The following is a 23731-nucleotide window of genomic DNA, read 5'->3' on the forward strand; positions in this document are numbered from 1 at the left end:
AGAAAAAGAAATTCAAAGAAAAGAGTGGTCTGGCCCACCTGGCTTTTGGGAATACTCTCTAGCTCCTTTGGGAAGGAGACATTTCTGCCCCCGACGGCAAGACAGGTGGTCACCCCAATCTGTCCCCACAGCGGAAGCAGGCTCACTTAACACCAGAGAAAAAAAAAGTCAAATGCAGTGGATGACCTGTCTTTCTTGGTATCAGTTCGCACTCCCATCTCCTTAGAAATAAATAACTCTCTGTCACCTTAGAAGCAGATTGGGGCTTTAATTCCAAACTGCAGCCCAAGGAACAGATATGCCCTTAGACGCAAGACAAAGTAAAAAAGGTGAATGGAGTGTAGGCTCGCCCTGTTTCGGATTTGGTGCATCCCCCACAATTTTCTTTGGGAGAAAGACTATCGAGCCCACCCTAGATGGCAGAAGGAATTTACCCACGCGCCTCCCCGCTGCTATCTGCCTCCAGTCGCTACCTCCTCCCGGCCGCTGACTGCCTCCCGTCTTTTCTGTGCTGCCGCGCGCCTTGGCTGTATCGCTCACTGCTGTGGGCCCACCTCGTTCACGGCCCCATCCGGATCTTCTGAGTTCATCTATAACGCCCACCCTGTTAACATTGGGGACTGCTCCTCTCTCCTCCCTGCCGGCCCTGCTGCCTTAGGGATGCCTGCATGAAGCGCTTCGTCTCCCGACCTCCCCTGGGTGCACCGGAGGCCTCACTGTCCAGCCTGTGATTGTTCAACTGAGATAGGCCTCATCTTCGCCGGCCTGCGGGGCCCCACTGCCCTCCCGGAAGCCTCTATTCCCCATTTGCTGCGTCGCACCAGCAACTCTCTGCTGCCGCCACGTTCTCTACTGCCTGGTGCCCTCGGCGGCCACCGCCTTCGTTGTCAGCGCCCCTACCCCCTACTGGACTCTTGGGCGGCTGGTGGCAGACTTGCCCAGGTTAGTCAGCCTGATTATGGGGAAGGTGGACACCAGACAACCCAAGCTGGTTTTTGACCAGCGTACACAGACCCGACAGGAGTTGCCGGCCCTGGAGACAGGTGAACTCGCCACTCAGACCCAGGTGGGTGCGTCGCAGGACAACGACCTGAAGGCGATAATGCTGAATATCAAGGCTACCGTCTCAGGTATTGCAAATCAGCTAGATAAGTTATCTGCCTGTCTGGAAACCATGAAGGCCAGGGTGGACTCCCACGATTCACAAATTACACATGTTGTGGCCAGAGTTTCAGATGTTGAGGACACCGTGACTGGGGACCGCCAAAAGCTGCTTCAAATGTACTGGAGCTAATCAAGAGCAAAAATGAGGATTTGGAGGTGTGTTCCCGTACGAGTAATCTCCGCATTATGGGCGTGCCCAAATTTTCAAATATCACTAAAATGGAAGACTTTGTGGAACAGCTTCAGCGCGACCTCTTTGGCGATATCCTGTCCCCGGTCTTCATCGTTAAGAGGGACCACCGCTCTCTGGGAACGCGGCCTTCCCCGGGCATGCCTGCCCGTCTTATTATCGCCAAACTGCTGAATTATCATGACTGCGATGCGGTCCTTTGCGCCGCCCGTGAGAGGGGTGAGGTGCGCCACCAGGGGAAATCACTCGCGTTCTATCCCGATTTTACGCAGGCGGTTCAGGCCGCCCAGCGCAAGTTTCTCCTGGCTAAGAGGTTGCTCGAGAAACATGACGTCTACTACTCTTGGGCCTACCCGGCCAAGCTGCGTGTCAAGAACGGCTCCCAAACGCACATCTTCAATGAGCTGAAAGCTGCCCTGGCCTTTGCGAAAAAACTGGATAAGCAGCAGTGCCTGTCCCAGCCCAGCTCCCAGCAAGTACATGGAGGCGGTGCAAGTGATAATGACTAGTATGGGCTGCTATCACCCTGGTCCTCCTATTCAACACGTTTGCCTTGATACTTTTCCTGGTTGTCGCCTGACTGCATTGTATTTACATTGTCCTATCTGTTGCTCCTCTCCTTCGTTGTTTCTACGACTCAGGGTGGGCAGGTTAATGTTTTGCATTGGGTATATTTGGTATCCATTCCACTTTGTTCCTTCTTTGTTTTGTAGCTGGAGGCCCCTGGCACTGGATGCCTGACTTACTAACTGCTCTGCTGCGGTATCCCCCCTGTGTGGATGCCTTGGTGCCTCTCCTTGCTTTGATAATATGTTGTACGACTGTTACTGTGACTTGGCCACCCTGTCCTAGTGGCGGGGGTTTATGCCAGGCAGAGCCATGGCCCCTTGGGATGATTCCCCTTTCTAATTTCTCTTTTCCCTCTCCAAGTTGGAGTTTGCTGGGTGGGGTGGGGTGGGGTTGGATGCTCAACCTGATAGGGGGGTTGGAGTGGGTGGTGGGTTGGGGGATTGCTGTGTTCTGAGATGCTGCCTCTCACTAGAGGCCTGTTATTATTATTGTCTTGTTTTTTGTTTTTTTTGTGTCATGTTGCCTCGCCTCTGAGGCCTGTTTTTTGGTTTGTTTTTTTACCTAATCTACACCGTGTCGGCTGATACACTGCCTTCTGTACTGCACATCGTTTCTTTCGCTTCTCAGTTTCCCCTTTCGCACCCGGCCCCATCCGGTACTCGCCTTCTGGCACAACTTCACGACGGCCACCAAACTCTGGACTTGGAATGTCCGTGGCTTAAATGACCATCGGAAGGCCCACCTTGTAAATGCACACCTCATTCGCCACAAAGTTGACATCTGTTTTCTCCAGGAAACGCACTTGCTCCCCGCCACCACCTCCAGGCTCCAATCTCAGCTTTGGGACGAAATACACTCCTCCTTCTACTCCAGCTACTCCAGCGGGGTGCCCATCCTTTTACGTAGGTGGCTCCCCTGGCACTAAGGTCATTGCCGATCCTATGTGGTGATTCGTCAACCTGCTTGGTACCCTCTTAGCCCAGCCCCTGGTCCTCGCATAGATTTACGTCCCTAACTCCAATGACCCTGACTTCCTTGCGCAGGTGTGGCGACACATATCCTCCCTGGGCCCGCTGCATTGCTGTGGGGAGGCGATTTCAACATCACACCCTCAACCACCCTGGATCGATCTGGGCCCCGCACTTTGCACCCATGCTCTACCTCCCTCTTGCACTCCATCCTGGACGATGACTCCCTGTTGGATTCATGGAGTCATACCCATCCGGATGTGCGCGAGGGGAACTGCAATACGGGCACTTCAGGCTGCTGGTCCCGCTTGCATGTTTAGATTACTACTCGCGACGCATATGCCTAGGTCACCTCAGTCGAGTGCATGGCGCGCACTCTTTCGGACCAAGCACCCGTAAGCCTCAGTTTGCTCCCCTGCATTCCCCTAAGCATATGTTTGCTTCGCATCTGCCCCAACGCACTCTGCGATTCGGTGTTTTGTGCGAGATTCAAACTGTAATTGAGAACTATTTCAAACTTAATGCCGGCTCAGTGGATTCCCCCTCCACACTCTGGGAGGGTTTCAAGGTGATGGTTCGGGGCGAATGTATCTCCAAACAGTCGGGTGTCTTGCTCTCTATCTGGGGCACTCTTGAGCGCCTACAGGGAGAAATTAAGCCCCTCAACTCTTTGCACTCTGTCAGCCCCCAACCAGACACCCTTGCACAGCTCCGAGATAAACTCTCCAAATTTGAGCAAGAGGGCAATACAGAGCTCTCCCTTCTGGGTAGGAAGGCGAGGGTGCGCCGTTACGGTGAGGGTAAGACTTTGGCCAATCTTCTGCGACTGCCTCACACTGCCTCCTACATCACAGCACTGCAAGACGGTGGTCCGGAATGCACTACATCTTCCACCGAGGTCATTTCATGGGTCACTGCTTTTTACACTCAACTTTACACTATCGCCTGACCTACTGGACCAATACTTAGAAACTCTTGAACTCCTCTGGCTGAGCAATGGCCATCTGGAATATCTTGATGAACCCTTTTCTAAGGAAGAGAACCTAGCTGCCATCAATAGTCTGCCCGGGGATAAGGTGCCTGGCTCCGACGGTCTGGCCGCTTCATGCTATAAAGCATTCGCATCCATCCTTATCCCACATCTCGCCGCTATGTATAATGACTCTTTTGAGTCAGGCCATTTTCCCCCTTCAATTCGCGAGGCCCTGTTGACACTACTCTTGAAGCCAGACAAATCCCCTGAACTTCTGGACTCTTACCACCCCCTATCACTCATCAACACCGACAATAAGATCTTCGCTAAGCTTTAGGCCTCCTGTCTTTCGCCCCTCATACCCATGATTGCTCGCCCGGATCAGTCCAGTTTAATTCCTGGGCACGCAACGTCACATAACCTCCGCACGATATTTGCTGTGCTTCACCAGATCAACCCCGCTCTACCGGCAGAAATAAGAATTTAGGAGTGCTGTGTGATTCCTTTGGAAATTATGTTTTGGCTTATTCATTATTAATATTTATATACTAAACGTCTTCACTAATACAGTTTGTTAGCATTACTTGCATGTATACTAACTTTTTTGTGTATTGAGAAAGCCAGTATGATTTTGGTATTACTCAAAAACGAGTACTGGGATAAAAACGAGGGACATAGGGATAATGCCCCGAATACTTACCAGTAATCTTCATTATTCCTAGACCTACTTGTTCTGATTGCCAACCACGTTTGCACCCTGACTGTTGGCCTTTTTTAAAATTTCATAAAGTTAGGAATAGATTCTGGGAGGCTAAACCTTTATTACACTGATCGGGATGGCTGATCTTATAGCCATTAAACTTTCTATTCTTTTTACTGCCATGACATGGACTCAATTGAGTAATAACTGAGATAGGATGAGTGGGTCTAAGGATAATAAAAATTACCAGTTAGAGAACACATTTAGTGTACCAACATGCAGACTCTATTGAAACAGCTTTCAAGTTTTGGTTCATGCTTCTATGTGGCAGGGGTACCCTTGGGTGAAAATGGAAAAGAACCATGATTACGTATAATGTACTTGTTTCCTCTTTTACCTAATGTAAAGGAATCACGCATTTTCACAGTAGTAGGTAAAGGTCAAAGATCTGTAACCTTTTTGTTTCCAATCTTATTATCGACATTTTCAATAAAGAGGACAATACACAAGTGAGCACAGATAAAAACCAAGGTAGCAGACACCTGGACACTTCAAAACATTTCTATCCACCCCTCGACCCTACCACATCTCGGTGCGACTTACAACATTACTGGTAGGCTCTTACATGACCCTCTGTTCGCAATCAGCAACAGTTTCTGGGGCAGTACAAATATTACCTCCGGAGGCATTCCAGTGTCCCCAAATCTTTACCCATTTCGGTGAGACTCCTTTAGCTTTGCCTCACATATGAAGCGTGTAAGCCTGATTTACTGTAGTCTATCAAACAGATAGAGTTCAACCTAGTTGAGCATTGCTCCGGAAATGCTCTCTGATGCCTGACGGTAAATGAAGTTAGAATGGTCAACAGTGTCAAAAGTCTGGAAGATCTAATAAAAGGCCTGCTCTGACACTGTCCCCATCCATAATTATACACAGATCATCCAGCATCAATATCACCACCATCTCCGTGCCCATATCAGCCACGGATCTGGCCTGACAGTCACCTAGCACAGAGATCAATTTGGCCAATCATGCACTTGTGAAAGAAATTCATTTTTGGGTAATCTGGATATGTGCAGAATGGAGTATATTGACCTGTATTTCAAAGAGTCAATAGGATCAACCCTGGGCTTAGAAGGGGGGATTAAGCATGGGCGGAAAATCCGTTCCGCTCGCGGATTTTGCGGATTTTCGGTAAATTCGCGATCCGCGAACGCTCGCGAATTTACCGAAAATCCGCAAATTCGCACGCAGCGGATTTTTTTTTCTTGATGATACAATTTTGCGGCGTGCGGCGTAAGTTCGCAATTGCGAACATGTAGGTGCGGCGGGCAGCAACAATCTCGCACTCGCGAAATTACAAAATTTGCAATTCTGCACAAGAAATCCACTAGCAAGCAGCATATACCTTCTGAAAATGATGATTATTATCAGAATAACTCCTCAGGTTGGCATTTGCCTGCCCTTTTTTGGATTTGAGGCCTTTTGACTTTCTTTGGATCACTTTTGGATTAGAAATCAACTTTCACAAGTAAGTTTGTTTGGGGCATTACATTTGCTGTTCTGCAGAAAAATGAGTTTTGCTAAACTGAAAGCACTCAGCAGGTGCAAAAGTTCAAATTCATCATTAGTAACCATTCCCTGTAGTGCTTCCTGACTGGGGCCCCTCCAGAGTTCAGTTGCTAGTTGCAACAATTGTATGACCCTGCTCTGACCCTCACAGCCGGATCATAGAATAGCTACAAGTAGGCCACAAAGGTCCTGGAAAAAAAAATTGCACTGCAACAGAAAGCAAATTACAGATAAGGAAGCAGGTGCCAGACTGGAATTTTAAAACAGTGACACATTAATAAATCAACCCCAAATGAATTCATGTCAGTTGAAGCAGGGCAGGTGTGCTTGCTTTTTCCCCCCATAATCTACAGTGATGATGATGAACCAGAGGGTGGCATTGATGTACCAGAGGGTGGCATGGGTGAAACAGAGGGTGGCAGTGTTGAAACAGAGGGTGCTGTGAACCTGTGATGATGAACCAGACGTAGAAACAACATAGTCGCGACCGTTGCGTGCCGACAAGTAAGTTCGCAATTGCGAACTGGTACAATATCCTCGCGAACTGGCAGAAACCCTTGCGAACACTATAAAAACAAAAAAATCCGCAAATTCGCGAGAATTTGCGGATTTTGCGGATTGCGAGTTCGCAAATACGCAAATTCGCTAACGTCAGATTCGCAAAATTCGCCCATGCTTAGGGGGGATACAATAACGTTTTGAGGAGCTTTAAAACTCGCCTACTGCTTCGAGAAGCATTGATAAGGTTAGAGACTAATGGTCAACTCTTTCTTTAGTTGTAACAAAATTAGGGAATGCGAGGCTTGCTAGGCTCTGGCGTGGTTGCGCTTCTTCAGAGCTCTGGCACAGTCATCTCTCTGGGTCCTCAAGCAGCACAGGGATTAACAGCACTGCATTGAAGGACTTCCTGGAGCTGCAAGGGTGCTCCCTGCTTTCATGGGGAGACCCCAGTGGCATTTGCAGATTCTGGGTGCTACTGAAACTTTGAAAGACATGCCCTTCTAAGAAAGGCCCTAGGCAGCCACAGAGCAGTTTAACCTAGGCCCAAATGAAGACGCATAGGGGGCAGCAGAGTGCACAACACCCCTCAGAGGAATCTCTGGGTACCACCATGCTGCAGAAAACTGTGGCACAGGAAAAGACAGGGAGGCAGTGCTGAGAAGCATGTGGTACATCCAGGGCATCCAGTGTCACTGATGGAGAATAATTGTTGAGTTTTTGCCATTATATATTATTCACATCCTTGATCCTGGCATGAGGGTAATGCTTCTACATAAACCAAGGTAGGGTTGCTGATTGGTATTTTCAGTCTTGTCGGTTGAGTTTTTGTTGAGGATTGAAGTTTAGCACTGATTACCTCCTGCCTCCTCTCTCTTTGCAATCCCCTGTCTAGGGTTGTACTAATGGGGAGTGCAACGTTAGGTAGCCTGGGCAACAATCACAAGGCAGCTATTTTTGCACATTGTGAAAGTTACATGTTCAACTGTACAGAGATATACAACATTCTGGGTTCCGTAAATACAGTGTTTGAAACATGAAGACGCATTTAGTACAAATTAGTGCACCTCCATTGAAACACACAAAACATTAAATGGTAAGGCAAAGTTATTATTTAACCTTACTTGCATTAGGCACACATACTTAGAGTGGCTCAAATGTCATTCTGGTTTATTTCCCTCTGCAGCTCTCAACAAATGACCATAGTCCTTGACTGAAAGATTCGATTATTTCCTCTTCAGCTTGACATTTTCACCATTGTGAAGGCCTACCATTATGAATTCTGGTTGGGGATAAATAATGAGTCCTAAAACTTTCAATGATTAAGTAGGAGTATGCTAGCACAACACATAAATGGATATGGATTTCATATAGCTGAAGAAGGCCGCTGTTTTAAAAGGGAACAGGATGGGTGTAAGAAAGAGATTCCTGTAGTCCAACAAGTGTTTAATAAAGGAAACCTTAAAAACTTTGCTTAAATTCAAGTCATACAATTGTCCCAACAAAGCCCAAGGTAAGTGTTTCAAACGATTCAAACATGAAGACAAGGCAATATCTGCTTCTTCAACTAATCCTGTAATAAATAACTTAAACTATCTACTCATTCATGATTTAAAAACCTTCTACATCACTTCTTCTGTACAAATTAATGGAAACACACACCTGCCAACCACCCAGATATACTCACATTCTAAACTGGGTAGAGGTTTGAATAATACGGTCACAAACAATGTGACCAATATTTGATCATAAAAAACCTCAACAGCAGCTCGCAAAGTACAATCTCTTTCTTTTTTTTTAAAACCTTGCATTTTTTAACTCAAGGCAGACTGTTCAAATTTAATCTGGTACCTAATACTTAAATTCTGAAAATGCATCAATGGTTTAGCCCTCTAGAACAAATCCCGGTCCTACGTTGTTCATTAACTTCACTCTAATCAACATTTCTAAAATACCTTCCAGATTTTTTATTCTAATGACTAAACACTTGATAAAGGTAATAAATACCACGCCTCTTCTTTGAATGAGTTTCTAAGTAAGTACACTATTATGATGATGATGATTACGACAAACTCCATCCCTGTCTTGCCCAGGGCACTACCGATCAGTGTAAGCAGATGCGCCACATCCACATACTTAGGTTAGTGGCGCCTTATATGTCACTACCATAGATTGAAACAGGCCCTTCCAAATAAGCCATCTCCACAAAATTAATGAATAATAGTAATTTTTTTGATATACCATGAAAAAGTTGTAGCAGTAGTAATAACAAGTGCACTACTATCAATTTGCAGAATATAAGAAGATTACCTGGAAAAAGGGGCTCTACTAGAATTCGAACCTATGATCTCCATGTAACAGATGCCAGGAGGTAGCACTTAACTCAGAGTCGTCTATTCACCTTTAACAGCAGCATTGTTTCCATGCACAGATAGTTTGACAATAAACTGACCCCAATTTCATGAGTGCACTAAAATCAGAATACACAAACCCTAGCAAATTACATCTATATTCATTATATTGTTATCTTCTAGGTATCCCCATTCTTGAATTATACATGCATTTATTTTCAGTTTATGATAAAATAATATGAGTGCACATCTATTAATGTTTAATGTTGTTATTCATTACAACATCATAATTACATCTGTTTGAATCATGCTTTTCTGTACAAATTGAATTTTCTTTTCCAGTGACTGTTTTTAAACACTGATCAAAGCTTCATAGAACTCTTGGCTTTTCACTTATTGCTTTTAAATAATGGGCACAATGTTATAGAATGTAAGTAAGTGAAAGGCTGTCTGGGCTTTATTACAATAATTGTTTATTCTGAAAGTGTTCAACAATGTTCATATATAAACTAGAACAGAGCATAATAAAATAGAGAGGAACAAGGTGCCAGGGATTTGAGACTGAGGGTCAGAGAGAGCTGCAATCACCTTCCTTTCATTAGGGCTACGGGGAAGGCACATCCAGTCTGCCTTTGTTTGTCTTAGCTACAGGCGTGCACATGAGAATAGCATCTGCTGTTTCTTTGCTGAACATTGATTCTATTGTTCAGAAGAGATATGTCGGTTTGAACCATATTTAAAACTTAAAGTCGGCCCCTTTTGGTGCTAAGTTTAGGTTAATCAGTCAAAAGAAAGGTTGCGATGAGGATATTAATATTAAGAAGCTTTCTGATACCATCACAATGTTGCAATATTTCTACTATTCTGCCTCCTGATATATCTATCTCGCTTATTTTTCTAATAGTTACAATTCACATTGTGTGCATTAGGAAAGGATTTTGATTTTAAATAACTCTTGAAATATGTTGATGGTTTCCTAGTGTACAGTTGTATGTATTAAATATCTGGTGAACACACATTAGTTGTCCACCCCATTGTTTCCTATTCACAGGATCCTTTAGGAGTGGTATGCATGGGGCTGCCCCTCATGTGGTCCTGAAGAAGAGCTTTAGGGCAAAGCTCAAAACATGTCGACCCAGTACTAGGGACACCATACTCATTATAGTTAGGTCTTTCCCTAGTATTAACCCCTGATTTTAAAACGTACAGACTAGAAGCAGAATAAAATATTAGCTCACTAGCTAGGTATTTCTAACCTATTTTTCCCACTCCACATCACTGCACTGCACATATTTTCCAAAAACTAAGTGCTACTACGTAGTTCACAAGTCACAGCTCGCCTCAATCCGCAGCGGTTTCAGAGGACCCCTAAGATGAAGCATGCCACCTAGGGGTAACCCTGGTCGGTGACTGGACTCGAGAAAAGAATGTTTCTTGTTCAGTGGAATCCCTGTTCTTCCTATGGTTAGGTTTCTAATTCCGGTATTCCGGATGTTGTGGAACTGCATTCAGTAAGGAGGGTGAACCTAACCTTAACCTCTACCTCCCCCCTTTTTTGATTGTCTAATGAGAAGACTCTTGTCACTTCTATCCTTGATCAGTCAAGTGACACTTCTCTTTAAGCTGAGCCCTTAAACTTTTTTCAAGTTTTTATTTTATACAGTCCAAATATCGAAGACGGTTAAACACTTTCATTAATACAAATTTCTATTCAATAAGGAACAAGTCAAGCTTCATGCCAATAAGAACTACTCACTTCATATCTTAATACTTCCTTTTTTTCTTGTTACTCTTCTGATGAAACTCAATAAAATGAAATACAACAAAAACAAAGAAATACACTTATACTACCACTGACATTATGAGGTTTAACAAGCAGTAAGAACCAATAAAATGCAATACCGACTCTACATGCTGAACTTTTAAGTGCCTAAACGCCCCCTACCTTTTCCAGTGGTGGCGGCGGATTAAATCTTTGTGCACAGACCAAGAACGCGTCTGGATGTGGCTTGCCGTTCTTCACATCAGGGTCATCTCCGAGCACTATGTGATGAAACAAATTGAAGAAATCCTTGTGCCGGACTGTTTTCATATCAAATGTTACCTTTGCTGAACTGGTAGCAACAGCCATCGGGATCTTATATTTCAACAGATGATTGACCAATTTCTGTACCCCTGTTACAGGAAGAATAAAAAAAAAAGGTTAAAGGGAAGCAAATTACACATGGGAGAAATACCTACGGTGCCAAGTAATGCAAGGTTAGGGCAAGCAACAGTTATGTCTTTATTTCCTATAGAAAAACCAAGCATCTGCAATGGAATAGGTCTTGCATTTATGCAAGTTTGAGCGATTGGCATAGTAAATGACAATGCCTTTTATTTATGTTTTGGTTTTTAAAACATTAATAAAAGGCATTGTCATTTACAATGCCAATAGCTTAAACTCTCGCAACTGCGAGACCTATTGCATTCCAAATGCTTAAAGGCATCGCTGAGTTGCCCCCTTCTGTCTCCAATGGCCCCTGAGGAGCTCCTCGTTTGCTACAGGTTAAATAAACAAGCTAGTGGTCAAAACTGTGCACGAGAGACCCTCCTGCAGTAAGAGAAACTCATTAAAGGAAATAGTGCTTACAGACTAAAGAAGACATACGGTGTAACAACCGAAGTAAAAGGGCCAGTCCTCATGTGAGGTTACATATGAAGACAAGGCAGTACTAAGGATGGACTAACAAGCCTAATAACGAATCACAGACTAGCATTTAAGAAGGTACCATGACACCAGCCAATGACAAATATGGGCAGGGCTTCAAGTACATACTCCAATACAGCATGGCTCGCAGTGCAAGCGATGCCCAGGCTCAACCTAACAAGAGGCTGTAATAAATGATTTAGACTCTAACTTATGAACCTCCCAGGCAAAATGTTGGAAATGTAGTCACTGTAGCTTATGAGTAGGTGTTGAGTAATTTTCTACTCACAAAAATATCAGCAGCATTTTGGCTAACTGTGTCTGTCGTTAATTGCCAGGACTAATTACATGCAAGGCCATTTAATAATCCACTGCCTTTCAGCTAAATTCACACTAAACAAATACCAGGGTGTTAATTATAAATTTGGAAAGGGGTAGCACTTAGCAACTTATCAACACACCCAGGTTAGGTCTCAGCATATTTCTCTTGTGAAACTCTGCTCAACCCCTGGTACCTGTGGCATAAGTATCAGAAAGCAATGCCCCAGAGAAATGTGTGTTCAGTTCAAACGGAACTAACAATTTTCAAAGGAAAAAAACAAAACAATAAAATTCTCAAACCGAGTTCGAAAAAAATAGATACATTGTTAACAAAAACACACCAAAACACTCAAAATTGGAGAAGAGGGAAGCAGAGATATGCATTTAAAAAAATGTAAGCTGAAAGGCTACTACAAAAAAGTAAAGCTCCATGAAAAAATATTAGGCAATGACTGTAGGGAGAGCCTACCAGCCGCTTGGCAGCAGCCGGGCTGAAGCCCCTCCATATGCTTTTGAATGAGTGATGACATGCTCACCTGTGGACGTAGTGATGAGGTACGCCCACTCAGCCTAGGGAGACACGCCATTTGGTAATGAAGTGGGCAGATGAGGGAGTGGTATAAGCGACATTGATACCACCAGGGGCCACCCTTGTAGTATCCCCCTCTTCCCTGGTCAGGCTCACCCCGTAAGGGTTAGGGAGACCATCAAGGATTGTCTTAAGGGGGCAAAGAGTGGAACTCACAATTGCCATACTGGAAGCTCTTTGTCAAAGGTTGGTAAAGGGCCTAATGGGAGGGGGGACGGGGTGAGGTGGGGGGGGGTTAAGTGAAAATGGCATTGTGAATCCACCAGGGTAAAGCTAATTGGGAATAAGATATGTCCACATCACTGGTGTTGGCTCGGCTTTCCATGGTATTTCACACTAAGAGAATGGTGCAGTCCAGTGAGAATGGAGATATAGGCTCCCTATGCTCCAATGGCGAGAACAGAAGACAGATAATACCATGATATGTGAAGTCGGACTGACTTTGTGCTAAGTAACAAGGTTTTTGAAGCCCTAGGCCAGCAGAAAAAGACACCTGCACATCAGAGCTGTCAACTTAGAAGTTGCCTCTGAAACACCCAGACATAATGACATTAACAAAGGAGAATCTAATAACGAGTGAGCAAACTTTTAAAGAATGAACTGCAAGAAGAGATCAATATCTACCTAGCAAAGAGACTTGCTTACCTAAACACAGACCTCGGAGAAAGAAATAGCCATCTTGAGAAATGGCAGATTCAGTGGGCAAAAGAGTCTGTGAGGCAGATGCCAATATTCAACAGTTAGAAGAGAGAATGCTTTGCTTTCTGAATGTCCAGCTATGATAGCGCAAACAGACACAGAAGCCCTAAAATGCAAAGCCGTAGAAAATCTCACAGAAAGAGAAACTAATAGGGTGCAAGCACTACAAAATGGTGCAGATTGAATTGGCCTGGCTGGAGCAATTGTAAAGACGACTCCACACTAATCGGTATTATGAGTCCTTATTTATTATAAGCTCCAACACTCACAAGAGGAATGGCGAGAAACACCTAGTGTTGCCCTCCTGCCATCAGTTTCAGCATACAATCTACCAACATTCCAGAAATTCCAGCTGGTGACAATGACATACAGGTGAAGACACCTAATACGGTATCCCACAAGGTATACAAATAAATACTCAATACCATAACAGTATTCAATAAAGTCCACATAGTAGTGTGAAAATATACTGGAGAGTCTAGGGGCCAAGAGGCACTTTAGCAAAATTTCACAACCAGTAAAACATAGAGATAGAATTAAGGGTGGCACAAAGCAAAGACCAAATATACTACAAGGGTCATGGTTAGTCTCCCTTCCGGCAGTGCCCCAATGTCCCTTATTCACTGGCAGCAGTTTAGACCATCACAGACAAGCTGAAACAGAACGGGATCCGATAATACTGGATGTTTCTATTTGGCATTTCTTTTGAATTTCAAAATAAATTTTACCAAACCTCAAATTGAGGCCCTGGATCCTGGGAGTAAAGTTAGACAATCAACCTGCAGATAATACAGATCTAAAAACTGGGAGAAATGAAAAGGCCCTCTGGTTAACCAAGGGAGTTAAGAACTCCCAGACCACAACAAAATCAATGGACAAAAAACAAGGCCACAGTCAGGAAGGAGGTGTCACCATACTCTCAGGACTGAGTCTACGTTGATGAAGGAGGATAAAAGGAGAGGGGTGGGCCCCCAGAGTGCTGTGGGAGATGAACTGGACTTGTTGCCACCATGTCTTCATTCAAGATGAAACCCCAAAAGACACAGTCCCAACATTTGACACTCTGACTTAATATTCTTTGATTTAAGCACAATAGTATATTGTAAATAGGCCGTGGGAGCCCCACTAGTGAGATAGCGCCAATAATGGTGCAGACATTTACCAGGTCACTGTCTGGAGACGTTTCTCAAATTATGAGGCCCGACCCTGGCACTGGAAGAATGATCATGAGGTTCAAATGATAGAAATGTTTGATTTGACAAGATGTTATGGGGAAAGGTATGGGGGGGACTGACCTTCACTGTATCCTATCAGGAATGTCCTCATGTCACACAGAGGGGTGGGACTGTGGATTGATACAGGCAGATGAGTCCCTTAACATGCAATATTCAGAAATAGAGTATCATACAGAGGAGTTAAGTAATGACACAAGGCTAAACTCCCCTAACAAAAGAACACAAATATGGCAGTACATTTGGAAGGAAAGGTTTCATATAGTGGACATTCATGAAACTAACCCAAAGAGCCCACAATAGTCAAGATTTCAGCACAGGCCATATTCTCAGGCATACTACTTTTCAAATCACAACCAGCACAATGGGGTGGCCCTGTTTTCATGCATAATGAGCCCACACACCCATTCAGAAACCAAATAAGATAACAAAGGCTGGGTTGTTTGTCAACTTAAAGGGAAGGCGTTGACAATAGCTACAGCCAGTACTCTCAATTTGAGCCAAGATAAAATAGTAGGCAACCCATCAGGGTTTGCTGAGGGAGATATTATCCTCTTGGCTAATTTTAACCCTGTTTGTACCATGAACAGCAATAGAATGGGAAGGACACCACATTCAAGAGCATTCTCATAGAGGTCGAAACACACAAAATGGGAATTGGACCTCCTTGATATCTGACAAGCTCAATATGAGCCTGAGCTAGACTACACATTTTCTCATTTGTTCATAGAATGTACTCGAGAATCAATTATATTTTGGTAAGCAGTACAGCGATCTCTGTAGTCGCTCAGTCGGAGATTTACCCAATAGCTACTTTAGACTGTTCCCAAGTAACAATCCCAGTAATTGTACGTTGAAGTACAGGGGGTGATGGATACTACATCCATACCTACTACAAGATTCAGTCCTAAGAAATGCGTTGTGCACACGTATTATTGGCTATTTTCAAAACAGACGGTGCTCTGAGATGCCAGCCAGGCCGTTTTGCAGGGATGCTTTTGTTGGAATAATGTTCATTGCAGAAAAACTAGACGACAACAGAGGGACCAATTGGAGGAAAATGTGTGAAAGAGAGTGTAGGAATAAACCATTAGACAGGTTTTTCAGGATAGTGACATCCTTCAAAGGGCAGCAAAGCACCATAGTCACAAATAAGGCCAACCTTACCTTACTCTGCTTAAAACATGCCCGAAACACCCGAGAGAAAAACATAGGTCCTCACTTGGCAAGACTGGTCAGCATTAAGCAGGATAGAGATTTTGTCAAAGACATTGGACTAGGGTTCAGTGAAAGAGCACGCAAAAGAAGATGTTAAAATGAAGGTATTCTGTGATTTCTACTTACGCTTATATGCTCCCCAAACTTTGTAAAAAACAGGCTAGGCAAAAGGCAAGGATAAACGCCCAATTCTGAAACTCTGAACACCAAGAGGGTCAGGAATCCCTGTAATGGAGGATGAGTTCAAAGCATCCCATCAAGACACTCACAATTATTAAAGCCCCGGGCCACATGAGTACAACAGGGGATTTTTATAAATCGTTCTCTGATTTCTAGTGCCATACCTAACTAGGTTATACAATACTTTTGCACATAGATCAAGGGCAGGGCCATCGATGGCCAAGGCTACCATTTCTTAGATTTTTTGATAGGGTAATGATCCCAAATTATGGTCTTCACACAGGCCAACAGTGATATTAAATGTTGACACTAAAATCTATGCAAAGATTCTAGGCATGAAATTGGAGGACATTCTCCTGGGCCTTATACAACCAGCCCAAACACAGTTTATCAAACATTGGCAAATGCATGATAACATGGAGAGTGATCCACCTACTCCAAAAGACTAAAATGACGATAATCCCAGTAGTCTTGATAACACTTGACAGAGAGAAAGATTTCAACTGGTGCTTTCTGGCTTAAATACTCGAAAAGAGCTTTGGACCAAAGGGTACAGAGCCCCCACCTCGAGAACATGTTCTAAAAAAGGAACACACCAAGATTTCCCTCCGTCGCATAATGTAATTAAAGCTACAACAGCCAGCAGTTAGTTCCCAATCCATGTCGGCCTCCTCCTTCGTGAGTGCAATTAATCCTTAAGCGTAACCTAGCATGAAAGGCCCATGGGGGGAGGACACTTTATACTCCAGTTTGTGCCCAGCATCCCTCATTATCATTCTCCTCTAAGCAAATGGGGAGATGAAATAGCGTAAACCCAATCCAACAGGCAAAAAATAAAAAAGTCCAGAAATCAAGTTCTGCAGTTACTATAATCCATACTGTCTCTCATGTGATCAGGTAGGGGTTAACAGCTATCAAGACTCAAAAGGGTCAGCTTACCAATTGCCTGCGTCCCTTGTAGCCACGAAATACCGAGCCCACATGCATCCTCAGGAGCCCTGAAGGAACGTCGTTATCCCGTGCCCCATTGTCGCATTGCTGCATTAAGTATGGTCCAGCCTCTGCGGAAGCGAACCGCGGAATTACGATGCCATTTTCGGCAGTCTCGACGTTCTATCAGCAGCTCAATATGGCTGCGGCCGGAGACCTTCACTCAAGGGGGCGTGGCTGGTCTAGGTGTGTTAGCGGAGACGCTCGTTGGAGGCGTTCAGTTGTCGCCCGTCAAGCAGTTGCTCATGCAGGTTGTAGCTATAATTACATTATGTGCATACTTAAGCGCAAGCCTCCCGGAATTAATACAGCCTCTTTGAACCAGTCCACTCCTATCCCGAGACAACGTCAGAAGGGTATCTCAGAGAAACCACTCACGAAGGTACTAGCACTGCGATACTCACATCAGAGAATGGACACTAAAGTGCCGTAAATCTTAGAAGCTGGGTACCTTGAAGCACCGGCTACTCAGATGGGAGAGAAAGTGGGTCAGAAATTGAGAATAGCAAGGATATCACACGTGCAGATAGTGCGGAAAACTAAGAGAACAGTAATTTATTGGAGGTCTGCGCAAAATCAATCACAGCAGAGTCTTTCTCAACCACTCTGAGGTAAGCAGTACCCTCTTTTTTCTAAATTGCATGTAGCTCCGGCAGCTTTAAGCGCCAGTAATATGGGTCAAACTCAGCTGCTGCTACAGACTGCCCAGATCTCGCCCCAGCCGCAGGAACAATCTCCGCATGCAGAAAGTTGGTCAGCAACCGACACAACAATAGCACTAGTATCAGCTGGTGAGAAAGCTCCTCCCCAAGATCCACAAAAACTACTTGATTCGCAATTTGGCCAAACTTTGAAAAACATGTTTGAGCTAATCATTTCTGAGATAAAAGAGCTTCGCTTAACGCAATCTCAGGAAATTGCCTACCTCCACACAAGATTGTCAAATATTGAGGAAACTGTGAGTTAACTTCCTGGAGCAAATGACAGAGGCAGAGGAGAAGGTCTCTGTTTTGGAGGACAAGACGGAGACTTTCCAACAGGAGCTGGCGCAGATAAAACGGAGTAAAGACTCTCTGGAGACCAAGCTCCAAGATCTAAAGACCTATAATAGATGCTCAAACCTTCGCTTAGTGGGAATTCCAGAATTGGTTGAGGGACTCCAAGTGCAAAATTGGGTAGAATCCCTATTAAAGGAGGCTATCCCAGAGCTAAAAGGGGATTTAACAATCACAAGGGCACATAGGATACCCTCTCAGCGTTTCCCTAATGTAAAATATCCTCGAACAATATTGGTCAACTTCGGTAAATCCATGGCACCTAAGGTGGATAGTGAGATTTGGGAGAAGGTGTGGGCTATTGTCCCAAGGGGCACAAGGGGTGGGATTGGGTGGGTACGCTGGGTGGAAATAGGGCAGGACACTGGGTGGTTATATGGGTTAAAAAAATGGAGAGTACATCTTTATGTCTTGACAAAAGTAAATAGGCCTGTAAGAGAAGAACAAACATTTGAGGTAATAGGCGCCAGGAGGGTTTTTCCCCTTTCAAACATTACTTCATAGGAGTTTATAAATTGCACGCCTTTAATAGGCAAAAACACTTTAGGTATCCACTGTATCTCTGTATTCACAGGGTAGAACATAGAGATAAATGGAGAGATATTATATAAGTATGGCCGCAATATTGTATAAAGGGATTCAGATTATTCTATATTTGTCTCAAAATGCAAGATACACTTTATACTCTATGCATGTATGTGCAGCATTATCTATACACTGCATTTTGCGCTTTTTATTTTGATCTTTATCTTGCATAAGCAATTTAATAAGGGGTAAAAATGCTATCAAGTCTGGTTTTAGTGTACATATAAGTTATAGAAGTATGTATGTGCAATATTACCTATGCACCATGCACTTTGTGTTTCGAACTATGGACTTTTGTTAGTATAGGCACATTAATAAGGAGTTAAAAAATTGTTCAAAAATGCACTTTATATTAGCCAGGACTGCTACAATATTAGAAAATTATGATTGCTTATTGCTGAATCAGGATGTTTATCCCATACGTCTGTGTGCTTTAACGGGCTTGGGATGGGGGATGCTCTATGGAATGGTTATTTATAATGATTGCACTGCGCACCTCAAAAGATGGATAGAGAGGTGGGATGATTAGTAAACATATTCTTTTTTAAAATGTATAAAGATTCCACCTGCATTGTCTCTTTAACCCGTTCCGTGCCTGCATCAGCCTTTGGCCGTCGCAAGCACTACCTCGCTGGTGCTGTGCACGTCGCTGACGGACGCAGCCCTGCCCACTGATTAGAACTCCCGCACTGCGGCAGAATTCGCGCAGTGGACAAGGAGTTATATATGAATTGCCTCAACAATAGGATTAAAGCTTGGGCCATAAAAGAATGGATTCAAGGCCACATTCCCGACATCTTATTAATTCAGAAGACGTATTATATGGGGAAAAACTGAGTCTATGCACAGAATGTTTAGGTATTGGGCAAGCAGTCAATATTGGTTATTTAAAAAAAAAATAGTTTTATATAGCACGAACTAGAACCGAGACATCGGGTATCAGAGCGCATTACATGAGCACCAGTTTCGTTACAGAAGGTCACATTCATCTTTGTTAGGCACGGGGAGATAAAGTGATTTGCCCAAATTCACTGGATGTTAAGCGTCGTTGCTGAGATTCGAATCCGGTTCCCCAGCTTCAAGGTCGACCGCACTAGCCGTAAGGCTACATCCTCTTCCCAATCCTAAATCCTTTTCATCAGAAGAATGAACAGAGAGGGACCCCTTATTAGCCAAAGGAATGGGGTTCCGTATTCAACACAAAAATGTAAAATTTTCCTTTGGCAAACCAATGATCACTTGATGATCACATAATTCTCATGCCTGCAACAACCAAACAACACTCAAACTCCGCCCTAAAAAGGGTGGAGAATATTCTTTCAAACACATGTACCACTACACAACTGTAGATATTAAATCATGTCAAATGTTTTATTTAAAACACATAAGAAACAAACAAAGAATCCTAGATTTTCATCATTAAAAACACAGTATAGGAATTAATTAATTTGCATAATATTGCATAGATATTTGTATAATACACAATTTGTTGCTTTATGTTTAAAAATAAGCAAAACACAAATCCCCAACAAGAGTAAAGATGGGAAAGGAGAAGAAAGGAAGAGAGAAGACAATACACTTTGTCATTGAAACAACCTAACAGTGACAAAATTAAGTTAAGACTGGAACTCAATCAAAATCGAAATTTGCTCTGTTGTGCCAACCAACGTCACAGATTTAGGCAACTATCCACAGGTAAATAACCTCCAATGAAATTGCCATAAAGCAGTCTCAAAAGATAGAAAGGTCTAAATTAGAGTTAGTGATTTACAAGGAATGAGCATTTATATTCAAGGAATGGCCAATTTAATTTAATCATTAATCTCTTCGCTCTATTACAGATAACCAACACAACTCCTGTAGAGCAATATAGTATCTATCTCCATATATATAAGAGAGGCATATACTCCTGTAATTGCTGGTAGGGAGATGTTTAATCTAGAGTGCATTAACAATTGATACAAGTAGAGTATTGAAGTGGTATTTATGTTTTTTCCCTTCTGTGTATTAGGCACCCTAATGCAATAGGAACCTCAACATAGAAGATTCCTGAAAGCACACAGAGAGTGGTAGCTGTTGAAGGGGAGTCTCTTCTCTTCTCTTCTCTTCCCATTCTCCTTTTCCCCCCTATTGGTTACGTTGCTCTGTGAAAAGCGCGGCGGCACCGGTGGGCGGGCATAGGGAACAGCGGCTGTTCTGCTTCTGCAAAGACTATTGGGTTCTGACAGTAAAGCAGGAACAAAAAAATGCTGGAATTGCATACATTGCAACAATGTTATACCTGAGACATATTATTACATCCTAGGACAGGGGAACAAATAAGATTAACTGATATCACAGACTGCAATTCTCAAAATGTGGTGTATTTTATCAAATGTCCTTGTGGATTACTTTATATTGGGAAAACCCAAAGGAAGATGAAAGTGCGACTAACAGAACATAAAAGTAAGATTAGACACAAAGGGCCATATGTATGAAACCAAATTGCATTTGCAAACGCTGAAAATAGCAGAATTTCAGCGTTTGCGATCGCAATTTAGGTAGTGTGCAATGTAGCACACAAAAACCCACTCGCAAAATAAGGAATTGCAAAATTTGCGATTCCCTGTTTTGCAAATGCACTTAAGGAATCCCAAATTGAGCTTCCTTAAATGCAATGTAGGAAGCACCCAAGTTGTGCGATTTTAGCTTAAGGAATCGCAAATTACCACCACCTTCAGGTTGGTGGTAATTTGCGACTTCTTTGAAAAATGCATTTTTTTGCATTTTTCAAAGTGCCATGTGGCGCACATACATGCCATTAGGGCATGTATGTGCGCCACATGTGCACACATGCTTATTTCAGGGGTGCAACGGGGTGTCCTATTGACACCATGGCAACCTTGAAGTTATATTCTCAATTTGCGATTCTCTAAATGGGAATTGCAAATTGAGAATGTCTTCCCATTCATTCCTACGGGCCGTCTAGCCCATAGGGATAAATGAATGAATGAAAAGCTTTTTTCGATACTATAAATAAGCATCATAAAAGCACACAAACAAAAATACATTAGTTACACAATTTGTACAGTTAAAAAGACATCACAATTTACAATAAAAATTACAGGTTTTCATTAGTTAGAAATCTTTCCCGGTCATGTTATTATAGATTTCCTGCATTTAACCACATTTTTCAAAAAGTTTACCAATTACCAAGCACCATATGACAAATTCATTATTTAAACATTGTAAAACTAAAAAAGCTGGTGGACACTTTTTAAAATATAATTTCGTTAAAATTGGTAAGAGACATTTTTTTCTTAACATGGTATAACATTTACATAAAAAAACAGTGTGGATTGTGGACTGCTCCGAAATATCATCGCAGGGACATAGTTGCATCTCTCGCATCCATTCTTTCGCTTTTTGAAAACTTATCAGATGATGAAAGATGTCTAATGTAATCATTATCAGTAGGTGGTGCACTACAGTCGGTTTTACTAGTTCTTTCGATAGCTGTCATGATTCAAGTAGTGCCATGCAGTTTCTTTTTAGCTCTCTCCTAGATATTGTTCTCAAAGTACAGGGGTCATTATAAAAGTTAAGACATCCTAAGTCATTAAAAAAATCCCGAACATATTTTAACCACTTCATGTTCATTACGTCCGACATTCCAATTACATCCTTAAAAACATCTCGTTTACATAGGTCTCCTCATTTGTCCACAGCCTGTGCCACAGTATCACTGGCTCTGTTTTAATTATATCTGTTAGGGATAAATGGGAAGGGGTCCTTATTTGCGAATCACAATTTGCGATTCGCAAACAAGGAATATGTAGGATTCGCAAAATATTTAGCAAATCCTACATACATTGCATTTTGCTATTCTCTATTGCGATTCCCTAAAAATTGCAACTTGAGAATCGCAAAAAGTGTTTTTCATACATATGGCCCAAAAATCCTAACTCCTGCCTTGCGACACATTGGGAATAGAGCCGACACACTATAGCGCAACTGAAGTTCCAAATCAGTGAACAAGTGTCAAAACAAGATAATATGGGCAGCTCCAAAAAGCTTTTACGAAGAGAGACATTTTGTATAAAAAAGTCTTAATACTTTAATACCTAATGGGCTTAATGACAGATTTGAGATGACGTGTTTTATTTAATCACACGTTTACAAGCGATACACATTTCCAGCACATTATAGGGCTACTATTCTAGACATAAAAACTTGATACAATATGATTGATATTCTTTAACAAATTGGTGTTTTTGAATGATTATATGTTGTAAAGTTGACATTCCATTTCATCACCATCAGCAAACAGAATCTGCATATACACATCAGTAACACCATTCAAAGATGGCATCTACCGACCGTTACGATTTAGGATCGATCGGGGCTTAGTAGTTGGTAAACACAAATATAATTACACTTGTAACTTGGTGATACTTTAAACTTTTTGGGAGTTATTGAGTCTTTCAGCGTTGATAGTTGATCAACAGTACGTGCACGTAAGTTAGAGGATAGTACTTTCTAAGATGGCGCGGTTTCCTCACATTAGTGGTGGTTTCTGCATTGACATTCGCCGGGCAATAATCGCGGGACAGAGGGTGAATATTTATGGTTTTGTATACTCGCGTCTCCTTCGGCTATAAGACGACTGTGTAGAGTTCGGGAATTTCACATACTGGTGTTACGGAGAGAGGACAATGATTTTATCCGGAGGTAAGCGGAGTGATTTATCTTTTACGACTGCCCGCATCAGTGATTAGTTGAGTTGCTTTGTTCTAGAGTGATTTTTACATTTCCATTGTTTCAGGCAGTAGATTGTTTTCCACTAGATGCAGTGGTTGGCTCGAAGCTAAATAAGAGTTGTGTGTAGTTAAGGTGAGTTACTCACTTCGCTGAGCGATTGTTGACACATCTATGACTTTCGCTTTTGAAGTCAGTATAATGGGCCACTCGTATATATGTCATTTCAGCTTTGAAATCAACCCCCCATTTTGAGCTTGATTATCGGACCTCGATTTGGTAGAAAAACCTTTGGCGTGACTTTACTAAGGTATGATTATTCGACTACCACGCATGATGTTTGACCGGGATAAGGCGTAGAGAGTCACCTAAATGTCGGTATTTGTGATTCATTGTAGCACTGCGTAGGAGTTCTCATACTGTGACAGCTTATGAGAAGTCTGATGGTCC

At 42.9% G+C, this 23731-nt stretch overlaps 1 protein-coding gene across 1 annotated transcript in view; it reads right to left on the reverse strand.

Moving 5' to 3' along the window:
- Positions 1 to 23731, reverse strand: part of PUDP (pseudouridine 5'-phosphatase) — an 824232-nt gene that overhangs the window by 377991 nt on the left and 422510 nt on the right. Inside the window, exon 3 of the mRNA XM_086934658.1 lies at positions 10932 to 11161. Within this exon, the coding sequence (XP_086790784.1) occupies positions 10932 to 11161 (230 nt within the window). The remainder of the gene's footprint in view (positions 1 to 10931; positions 11162 to 23731) is intronic.

Source organism: Lissotriton vulgaris, chromosome 8, assembly GCF_964263255.1.
Source record: "Lissotriton vulgaris chromosome 8, aLisVul1.2, whole genome shotgun sequence".
In the NCBI taxonomy this organism is placed as follows: domain Eukaryota; kingdom Metazoa; phylum Chordata; class Amphibia; order Caudata; family Salamandridae; genus Lissotriton; species Lissotriton vulgaris.